Source organism: Octodon degus, unplaced genomic scaffold, assembly GCF_000260255.1.
Source record: "Octodon degus isolate 3935 unplaced genomic scaffold, OctDeg1.0 scaffold00095, whole genome shotgun sequence".
NCBI classification, from domain to species: domain Eukaryota; kingdom Metazoa; phylum Chordata; class Mammalia; order Rodentia; family Octodontidae; genus Octodon; species Octodon degus.
Genome location: NW_004524671.1, coordinates 6,036,902 through 6,048,280, shown reverse-complemented (window position 1 = coordinate 6,048,280; position 11,379 = coordinate 6,036,902). Strand labels below are relative to the sequence as shown.

Sequence of the window (11,379 nt, the reverse complement as noted above, 5' to 3'; positions counted from 1 at the left end):
TATTCCACTGAGCCATCTCCCGGCCCCTCTTTTTTTATTTCCAATCTGAGTTCCTCTATACCTTTCTGCAGCTGTTTCTTTATTTCAGAAGCTGTTGATTCATTGCTTTCAGCTGTGTGATTTCCAATTTGTTCTCTGTTAGAGTCCTCTGCACTTGTTATGGGTGCTTGGGTTTTGAGATTGCATTTTGTTCCTTCTCGTCATTTTGTTTAGCACTGTCTTCTGACCTTTGTTGTACATCCTTGGTGCAGTTATAACGTTAGCGTCTACTGAAGTTTAGGTGCAGATCTACAAAGTTTGGATTTCTCCAGCTTTGCCTATCTTGGGTCTGGCTGCTCTCCTCAGCTCCTTCCTGCTGCTGCCCTTGGGAGTGAAACTGTTGTGCCCCTCTGGCAAGATGTTCTGCTTCTGGACTAGCTGCGTTGTTCTGTCCCCTACACTCTCTGCAGCGATTGCAGCTGCAGGGTTTCACCCCAGGCCTGTATGCCAGGCCTGAGCTGAGTCTAGAGGGGACAAGGTGGAGTAGGGGGGAGAGGCAGCTCTCCCTCACACTCACCAGTCCTGGACTAGGACTGGATCTTGGGGTTCCCGAAAGGGGGCAGAAATTCCTACTCCGTGGGCGGGGTGGGGGGTACTATGAAGTGATGCGGGGTGTCCCAAGAGGGTGAAAGAGGGTGTCACTCAGGGTGTGCCTGGGTTGGGACCAGTAGGTCACGCCAGCACAGTGTTGCTGGAAGCTCTCCCACACATTCACCGGACCTGGGCTAGGACTAGGTCTGGGGGTTCCCAGAATGTGGCAGAAATTCCTACTTGGCGAGTGGGGTGGGGGATGTGCTGCATAGTGGTGGGGGTGGAAGAGGGTCTCACCCACGCTGCGCCTGGGCTGAGACCAGTAGGTCCTGCCTGCGCAGGGTAGCCGGAAGCTCTCCTACACACTCACAGGGCCTGGGCTGGGCTGGACTGGGTCTGGGGCTTCCTGGAACGCGGCAGAAATTCCTATTCAGAGGGTGGGGTGGGGTAGATGCTGTGGAGTGGTGTTGGCGTTCCAAGGGGATGGAAGAGGGTCTCACCCACTCTGCACGTGGCCTGGGACCTGTAAGTTCAGGCAGCCCACGTTAGCTGAAAGCTCTCCCACACACTCGCCGGGCCTGGGCTAGAACTGGGTCGGGATATATGATTGAGTATTACTGCATGCTTTCTAGAAATCTTAGGACCGGGGAGATAGCTGAGTAGAATAAGTGCTTGCCTGGGAAGTGCAAGGTCCTGAGTTCAATCCCCGGTACTGCAAAATAAAAAGAAAAAAAAAAGAAATCTTAAATTTTGTTCTTGTCTCTTTTCTTCTTTACTTTTTTCTAAAAAATTTAAAGAGAGTATAGTAATAATCGATAGGGTGTTAGAAATGGTACAAGATGACAGGTATTTCAAGCATAGTTTTTGTATTACACATTGCTGTCCTCAATGTAGTTTCTCAGACTCTAGTTATCTGCATACCGACTTAGTCAAGGTGAGAATTCTACTCACTAACTGCTATTTTTATAAAACTGATGGAACTTCTTAGTACAGTCACCTCATCCATCTGGTATATATGCTTGCATGCTTTTGCCCCTGCCATTTTTCCTATCTTTTCTCCTTTCTCTCCTCTTCATTGTTTAATCCTTAAGTTCCGTTTCTTTCCATTTAACTGTATCTGTTATACTTTTCATGTTTTATATCTTCTTTTGGGTTCTTACACTATAGAGACCATGAAAATTATTATTATTTGTGTTGGGCGTACTAGGGAAAAAAAAAACAAAACAATAAAAACCCTGTGAAACTTTGTAGAAGTCTGATTTGTAACATGGCATTTAGTTATTTTGATATAGTAAAACTTTTAAAATATGTAGTCTTCTTGACCAAAGAAAAATTTATGTTAATATTTACATTCATATTTTAAAACCTATAAATATTCTATTAACAATTATCTGTTTCTTTCATGACTACATAGACAAGAAAAAATGTATTTTTAAGGCTTTTAAAGAAGGTAACAGATTTAATCCTGTTTTTTAAGAAAGGTTTTCTGTTGTGACAGGAGATACTGTTGTGTGAGTTCTTATGCTCTGACTTTTAGGTTATTTGGGTTATACTTGAGATTATTTGTTTCTTTTAAACCTGTTTTTACTGGTGTAATTGGTTGAATGCTTTTTCCAGTTTTCCATCCTTTTTAATGTCAGTTGTGGAAATACAGAGTGGTAGTATTTTATTTCATCTTACAGTTGCCTCACTTATCCATGGAGGATATGTTCCAAATAAACCTGCATAGCACCCAGTACTATTAATTCTGTGTTCTTCCCTGTGCATATTTCCCTGTGATGACATTCATTGCCATTTTCATATTAACAGTTTATCTTGTGCTGTGCCTATAATATTTACACTCTGAGGTATGACACCAACATACAGCGAGCTGGGTTTTTTATTTCACAGTCATAGGAAGATTGATTCTTAGTGTAGGTCTTAACATTTCACTTAAAGGATTCATTTATGACTTTTTTGGTTTATCTGAATACCAAGTGCCACTACTCTTAGGATTTTGCCCTATAGTTGAGTAAAATATTATCTAAACTTAAATACTTCAGCAATGTCACCTAAGATGGGTAAATGACTAATGGATGGGTAATGTGTGTAGTGTGATACTGAAATATACCAGAGAGTTTCTCCCCAAATGTGGTACCTAGGTAAGCTAATTAGTTTAAATTTAAGACCATGGAGAGCAGCAGAGGCTGGAAGAGGCTTTACTGTGGTAGTATTCAAAGACCAGACTTGCCAGAGAAGGAAATAATTGTATAATCTCTTCTGTGTGTTGATTACCTAAACTCCAATGTGTGCAGAAGGGAAGATTAGTGAGTGTAATCTTACCTGGCAGAGTTTATCACAAGCTGTTACCAATCTTATAGGCCCATTCAGTTTTGAAAGAGGATTACTATATTTAACTGTTGATTGAGCATCTGTCCTGTTCACTTACTTAAAATCATTTATTGTTACTGAAACTCTTACATTTCTGATCTCTTCATTTCTTTATGAAGAAGGAAATACAAATATCTGGACCTCATTGGATTATTTTGGTTATTGCAATCTTGTTTTTCTCCCCCCCTGAATATTTATAAGATTATGTGTCTGTCACTGCTACCTATTGTCAGTTTACCTCCACAAACCTGGAAGCTGTAGGAGAGCAAGGGGAATCTTGTTTTGCTCCTACAATACACTGAAAGATAGGATCCATGTCCAGGGGCATGGTAGTGCAGGATTTGTTTTCATTGTTTTAAATTATTGATTTCAGAGATTGTTTTCATTTACAATTTTCAGCTTGTGGTTGTCTGTGTATAACTAAAAATTATGTAAGACTGTGGATAAGGTGACTTCTTTCAAACTTCAGGGCCTTTTTTCTACTACTAATAGTCCAGAGTTGATAAACCGAGATTTGTTATACTTTCCTGGTAGAGTAAGCATAGATAATCATTGATACTGTCATTTAATGGAAAGTTTTCTCATGTAACTTTAAAATAGGCTTATTATTTTAAAAGATGGATGGTCTTTAAACTGAAGATTACATTTTATAATTTTCTATACCTTTTCGTTATCAAGCATGTTATTTGTGCAAAAGTAATTTTAATTCTTGTTTTTGATCAAATTTAAAAATAAAATTTTAGTCTTTTAATGTTCATTTCAAAGATTAAAATACTAATTTTTATTATTGATTTAAAACCATTCTATTAAATTTAGACTCAGAGGAAGAATTTTTTGATGCACCATGTAGCCCCCTGGAAGCACCTCCTCAGCTTCTAACTAGAGCTAAAAGTGTTCAACAAAAGAAGTTAGAAAAGCAAGACTGTCCAGTAAATCTGACTCAGTTTAAAATACGATTTGAAGTAGAAGAGGTATGTACCATGATAAAATTATTATGGGTCATTTAAATCATTTTTCATTTCTGCTGTTTATAGCTTACGTAGTCTCATTGCTAATAGGCACTGTTTTCATTCTGATTTAAGCTTACTGCAGACTTGCTGTGGTTTACTTCATCCCTCTTCTTGAAGATTAACTTTATTAGTTAAGAAACAGGTTTAGATGATATGTTGTGCATATTCATATATTTTGGAAAAATTATATGCAGAAGTATAATTATATATGTGAGCGGGTATAAAATGGCTAAATTTTAAATATGTAATGGCCCTAAATTTTAAATATGTAAATATTCATATGCATGTATGTTTGTGTATGTGTATATATGTGTATGTGTGTATATCCTATATCCATATAGATCACTACCTTGTAAATAAACATGTTTTAATTTAACATAATGGTTTCTTTTTTTCTTCTTCTGCAGGTTTTGATCCAATTTTATCACCTTGAAGGAGATTGTGAACTACCTGTGGTAGAAATTGATGTTTTAAAATCAGGCATGGAAGTTGAAATTAGAACATTTGATTTGAAAGCAAATGCCTTTTTGAAAGAATTCTGCTTAAAATGTCCAGAATTCGTTGGTAAGAATCTCCATTTAAAAACAAAAATAGACAAGCTAATTTCATAGTTTCAAAGGCTGACACTCCAAGCTCCAGTGGTACCATCTGTCTGGCCTCTGATAAGGACGTCTTAGTGGATGACACATGCAGAAAAGATCATATGATGAGACTGGATACCAGAGAGTGATGCAGGTGTCAGGCTTACTCCTTCATAACTACTCACAAGAGCTAACTATACCCTCCAAGGGCTGGGTCCTTAGTGTCCTGATTATCTTACAGTAGACTCCACTTCTTAAAAGTTCTGTCACCACACTGAGAGTTAGGTTTCCAGCACATAAATTGTTAGAAGAAGAAACTACATCTAAACCACAGTAGAGTTAGTTTTAAATTTTTATCTGATAATTGGTTCTCTGGAAGATAGGGAATGGTAGATCAGAAAAAAACAATCATTTTTTTGTTGTTGTTAAGGTAAATGAGGATTAAAATTTAAATCTACACTGAATACAGGAACAATGAATTGATTTCCTATTTCTGCTATAACAGTGTACCACAAAGTTAGGTTCTCAACACAATACTACCTATCTTGAGGTCTTACTGGGCAAAAATCAAGGTGTCAGCAAGAGTTCCTCAAGAGTAGGACCTATTTCCTTGTTCATTCAGGTGTTACCTAAATTCAGCTGCATGTGACTTAAATCTGTTTTCTTGCTGTTAATTTGTCTTTAATTTCTAGAGGTCTCTGTTGGCCCTTGCATTGTAATTCCCTATATCTCAGAAACAGTGTAGAGTGTTAGATCCTCAGTACCACCATCTCTAACCTCATTTACCTGTTCCTTCCACTCTTAAAAAGTCAGGAGATTAGATTAGAAACAGTGGATAATCCAGGATTATCTCCATTTAACCATAATTACTTCAGTCCATTTTGTTATATGAGGTAACATATTCTCAGATTTTAGAGAATTAGAGTGTAGATTTTATATAGGGGCATAAAAACTTTTTATTTTTCAGAGTCATAGGGTATATGCCTAACAAAATATTTCTATTTCTGTGTTAGGCATTTAGGTGAATGTTACTTATATTTGTCTCCTAAATGAAAAAAAAAAATTCCTTGAATGATAATTACAATTGGTAAAGGGAATTTTACAAACAACTATTCAGTAGTTTAATTTTACTAAACTTCTTTTGTAGCATAGCAGTATTATATATAACTAGATATAAAATCAAGTACTTTTAGTAGTCTATTTAGTTTTGGGAGCAGTTTTAGATCCATGGGAGAGCTAAAACAGATGGTACAGAGATTTACCCATTCCACCCTTAGTTTTTTCCTAGCTAGTTTTGTGACCTAGGGACAGATTTTTTCTTTTTCATTTATTTATTTATTTATTTATTTATATTTATTTATTTATTTATTTTGTATTTTAGGGAAGGGTCTACAGGGTGTTCAGGGTCTTACTGCTAGATCGAACTAGTAGTGATTCTCCTGTTTACAGCCTCCCAAGAACTGGAATTACAGGCATGCACCACCACAACCAGTCTCAATCACAATCTCAGTGAGCCCTGGGGGCAGGGCCAGCACAGCAGGCCTGGAGATCTAACCCCTTGTGCCTGCACCTGCTTGCAGGCACTTTAATCTGCTGAGGTATTTGGCCGGCCCCAAGATATTTTTTAGTATAGTTTCATTGCTAAAAATTATTCTGGATTGGGGACTGGGGAGATGGCTCAGTGGAATAAGTGCTTCCCTGGCAAGTACAAGGGCCTGAGTTCAATTCCCGGTTCCACAAAAAAAAAAAAAAAAAAAAAATTATTCTGGATTGTGTTTTGATGGTTTCTAGTTTTTCTTATCTTCATTCCTGATACAGTTATGAAGATATGGTACTTTAGTGTGGAAGCTTAAGGGGAAGGGATTGTAACTACGACAAGAAAGTATGTTTAAGAGTTTAAAAAATAAAGATAGAACCTGACTGGTTAAGGTAGATTCCAAGGCCCAGAATTGATACTATTACTGCCTGAATTTATTTTCAGTTAGCTTCCCTACCAAAAAATAATTTTAAAAAATTATTTTTAGATGAAAATAAAAAACCAGTATATTTGGCCACAACACTGGATAACACAATGGAAGATCTGTTAACACTGGAATATATGAAGGTAAGCAGTTCCATTCATATCAGTTTGACAGGTAATTGTGCTCCTGAAATTTTTAATCAAATTTTGTAACTTTGTCTAATCTTTATTCTCATGTAATCTCAGTAATTTGTAACACTTTGTTTCTGGTCATTCTTTGTCAAATAGTTGTGATTTACAAATACTCCAATGTAGCAAAATAAGTAGCCTGTGTTCCATATAGAGACTCACTGTTTAACCCCTCATCCCCTAACACACACACACTCATCCACCTACCCTCTCATACTCCAGGGTATTCAGGAGAACAAGAGCTTTTTAATCTCAGTGAAATTTATTGTTATGCAAGATGTCATTGTCTGAAGTTACCTGATTTTCCTAGTTTTACTGATTCCATTCTCTTTATACTTATTTATGTTGTTTTCTGATCTGTGAAGTTTTCCTGTTGACATTATTTTATGAGTCACATCATGTCACTTTACCATCAGAATAATCCCAAAGGATGATTTTTCACTTTCAGACCTTTTTTGTTGTCAATTATTGATATACTTCAGAATTTTTGTTATGTTTGTATTAGCTTTTCTTATAGAAATGTTCTATATCTAAAGAAAATGTTATACAAAGGAACATTAGTCAAACAGAATGAAATCTTTTCATTTGCAACAGTATAGATAAATCCAGAGGACATTGTGGTAAGTGAAATAATCCAAGCACAGAAAGGTAATTATTGCACAGATCACATTATATGAAGAATCAATAAAGTTGAACTCATAGATGTAGAGAGGAGAATGGTAGTTACCAGCTGCTGAGGGTGGTAGGAAGGGAAGAATAAAAGGCAGCAACTTAGAACCAAGGAGAGAGCATGCGCAAGGACCCAGGTTCAGTCTCTGGTGTCACATGCTATGCCGGCCCCATGTAGCGTACGCCTGTAATCCCATCACTGGGGAGGCTGAAACAGGAGGACCACTAAGAGTCTCAGCTGTGTAGGCAGATCCTCTAGAAATAAATAATTTTTTTTTAAAAAGCAGTAAATAATAGATGTAGTGGAAGAATATATTTTGAGATAATGACTATACTTAATAGTATATATTTCAAAATAAAGGTACATTTTAAATGTTACTCCAAAAAATGATAGGTGCAGTGATGTTAGCATTAATCATTCATATTATAACCTACATCAAAATAGAATGTGCTATCCCATAAAAACACAGTTATGGTTTATTAATGAAAAATAATTTTTGAGAAAGAAAAACAGTATTTGGACACATTGACATTTTTGTCACAAATATTGTTTTCAAAGTCAAGAATTACGAAGAATATATACAGAGTTCTTGGTGGTCAAAATGATTGTGTTTTATACTTGATGTCGTCTACCATTTTTTTCTTTTCATAATAGCAATACTAGAATGTAACATTTATTAAATATTTGCTATATGTTAGAGAAGCTTAGTAACCAAATTTGTTTTGGTAAAGCAGTTACTTTGTTCTAGTGAAGTAGTTGCTTGTTAAAGTAACTATGGGTGTGTTCCTATATATACATTGTATGTGATTTACGTATGTGTGTAAAACTAAATCTATATACTTAATGTATATAATATAGTTACCTTGTCTATGCAGATTATACACATGGAATAATTTTGTAATGCATTTTTTTGATTATCATATAATGGCATATGCATGCGCCTTATTTATTTATTTATTTATTGCGTAACCAGGGATTGAACTCAGGTCCTTGTGCTTGCCAGGGAAGCGCTTATTCTACTGAGCCATCTCCCTGGCCCCTATGATGTTCTAATGTATTCCTTTTTTTTTTGACAGGCTGAAAAAAATGCACCTAACTTGAAAACTACCTATAGCAATGTTTTACAGCTGATCAAGGTATGTTGATACTATATTTCTGTGTCTGCATATGTCATGAAAATTGTAGCTGGAATATAAGATCCTTGAGGAATAAAAAAAAATTATAAATGATATTCTGTCTTAAATTTTTTGTATGAGTTGCTGAGGATTGAATCTTGAACTTCATATGCTAGGCAGTCACTCTGTTACTATACTATATACTTAGTCCCAATCAAATTCTTTATCTCTATTTTAGTCATTTTCCTGTTGCTGGGATAAGTGCCCAGCATCTGCTGTTTAAAAGAGAGTTTATTTTGCTCACAATTTTAGATGATCAGTCCCCACGTTGACTAGGTCCAACGTAAAGGAGCAGCCTGCACTATAGGCATCCAGGAAGCAGGGAGAAAGAAGGGAGGTGCTGGGAGCAAGAATCCACCTCTTTAGTTAGGTCTAGCCTGCAGTGAACTGCCTCTTTCAACTAGACCCTACCTCCAAATAGCACATTCAGCTATGAGCTCCTCAGTGGATTCATCTGCTAATGAGGGCAGTGCTTCCATGTTCCAGAAACACCCCGAAGGCCCATGTCAGGACATGTGAGAATTTGGGTGGTGTTTTAGATCTAACTGTGACAATATTGCAAAATGTGTTATCTTTTTTTTTTTTTTTTTTTTTTTTTTTTTTTGTATGTTTTGTCTTTTTGAGACAGGGTTTCAGTATCACTTTGTAGCCCAGCCTGGCCTCGGATTCAGAATGATAATCTTGCCTTAGCCTCCTGGTGCTAAAATTACAGGCGTGCAATACTATGCCCAGTCCAAATATAGTATCTTCTATAGATTAGACAAGCACATTTTTATTAACCTGTAAACTAACATCTATTTTGTTCCCTAGGTGAATTTTTCCTCTTTGGATATTCACTTACATACTGAAGCACTTCTGAATACAATAAATTTTTTAAATAAAATCCTTCCACCCTCCGTGGAAAAATCAGCATCAGTGCCTATTGTGGAAACTGGAGACAAAGGAGAAGTTATTAAAAAATTAGGTATATTTTTTTAATATTCAAATTCAAATTTTATTGGCAAGTAGAGCAGTAAAATTAGGCTCTGAATTTATTAACTTACACTGTTGACCATAGAATTTTATTATCTAGACCAGTGATGGTGATCCTTTTAGAGACCAAGTGCCAAATTAGACCTCAAAACCTGCTTGTTTATTGAAGTGTATCAACACTGCGATCAAACCTGAATACTGAGGTTTTAGTTTAGAAAAAAACAGTTATAGATTAACATTTTTTGTCTTAAAAGAAAAACTAATACCTAGACAATTCATTATATTCTGGGTTTATTTTAGGAAAGAACAGTCAAGGAAACTTGAATACTGCTGAAGAAAAATTTTCTATTATATAATTGGTTTTAGTTCAAGATGTTATAGAAATATTTGATTCAGGTTACAGTTCACATATATCCTAAATCTTGAAAGCAACTCAGATGCCCATCAGCTGAGGATTAAAGAAAAAAAAAGTATTTTTATACAATGAAGTACTACTCAGCTATAAAGCAAGATAAACTTGAGGCTTTTATAGGTAAATGGATTCAACTAGAGATCTATTTATAAGTGAAATAAATCAGACTCACATGTGTAAACATTATATTGTATCCCTAGTGTAAAAAACTGAAAGAGTAAGGTTGAAAGCATACAATAGATATTCTGAAAGGGAAGGAAACTGCTCACATGGAAAGAACAACTGGGATCAGGGAAAGAAAAAAAAAAGGATAAACGTGTACACGCACATGCATGCGATAGCTAAGATAATTATACTAATTGCTATTCATCGAAAGGAACAATTAGAGAGTACACTGATCAATTTTGCGTGCCTATGGTAATCTGAGGAACTGCTTTGAAGATAATAATATGCTGTATAGTAATCATTGTCAGTTTTATATCTTTTCAAATTATGTATAGTTTTTGTTTTTTAATTCTCTTTGAAAACTTCATTTATTTATTAACATTTAGATTAAGAAGTACAACAAAGTTTGAGTAATCAATACATTTTTAATAAATGGACAGGTTGAACATCATCAAAAACTTGAAATTTGAAGTGCTCCAAAATCAGAAAATTTTTCAGTGTCATGTTTGTGTTAAAAAGTTGTGGATTTTGAATCTTTGGATGATCAGTCTATTACTTATTAAAAGCAGTGAACATTTAAAATTTTTGTGAAGAGTACAGTATTTCCTACTAATCATTGGGTCATACAAGGTTTAGGGTTATACAACTATAGTTCTTAGTTTCAAATGTTCAGTCTTTTCTAGAAACACTGTTCTGCCTTTGTTTTCTAGGGTTAGAAGTTCTGGTTCAATAGGGAATATCTTTGCTTTAATTTGAATTACAAATCAGACTTTCATTATCATCATCATGATCAAGTATTATTATTTGTGGTGATAGTTTGCTTTGTAAGTGTAATGTAGTAACTACTGTAAAGTTTCCCTGACCTTTTACAATGTGATTTTTTGTAGCTTTCAAGCAGTCCATGAATGAAGATGTTATTACCTTGCAGATTTTAGCAGAATTATCATGTTTACAGATTTTTATTCAAGAACAGAAACGTAACATTTCTGAAATTAAAATTGAAGGTAATACAGTCCTGTTAAAAATAAATTTAAAGCTATTAAATAAAAGAAAAGCAATTATTCATCTTTTTGTTCCTTTAGGGCTTGATTCTGAGGTGATTATGAGGCCTTCAGTAACTGAAATAAATGCAAAGCTAAGGAATATAACTGTTTTGGATTCAGATACAATGGCTGTGTACAAAAAGGTAAGAATTTAGGGATGAGGAAATAGAATTCAAAAGATGAATTAGGAACATTTATCAGCTCATGATGAATATAATCATATCCTGCAAGCATGTATAATATAAATTTTTAATAAAATATT

General features: G+C 35.2%; 1 protein-coding gene across 1 annotated transcript in view; it reads left to right on the top strand.

The window, feature by feature from the left end:
* Vps13a (vacuolar protein sorting 13 homolog A) overlaps nt 1-11,379 on the top strand; it is a 241,039-nt gene that overhangs the window by 87,335 nt on the left and 142,325 nt on the right. The window contains exons 25-31 of the mRNA XM_023722991.1: nt 3,757-3,911; nt 4,358-4,514; nt 6,556-6,635; nt 8,427-8,486; nt 9,336-9,489; nt 10,962-11,078; nt 11,157-11,260. Coding sequence (XP_023578759.1) covers nt 3,757-3,911; nt 4,358-4,514; nt 6,556-6,635; nt 8,427-8,486; nt 9,336-9,489; nt 10,962-11,078; nt 11,157-11,260 — 827 coding nt within the window. The remainder of the gene's footprint in view (nt 1-3,756; nt 3,912-4,357; nt 4,515-6,555; nt 6,636-8,426; nt 8,487-9,335; nt 9,490-10,961; nt 11,079-11,156; nt 11,261-11,379) is intronic.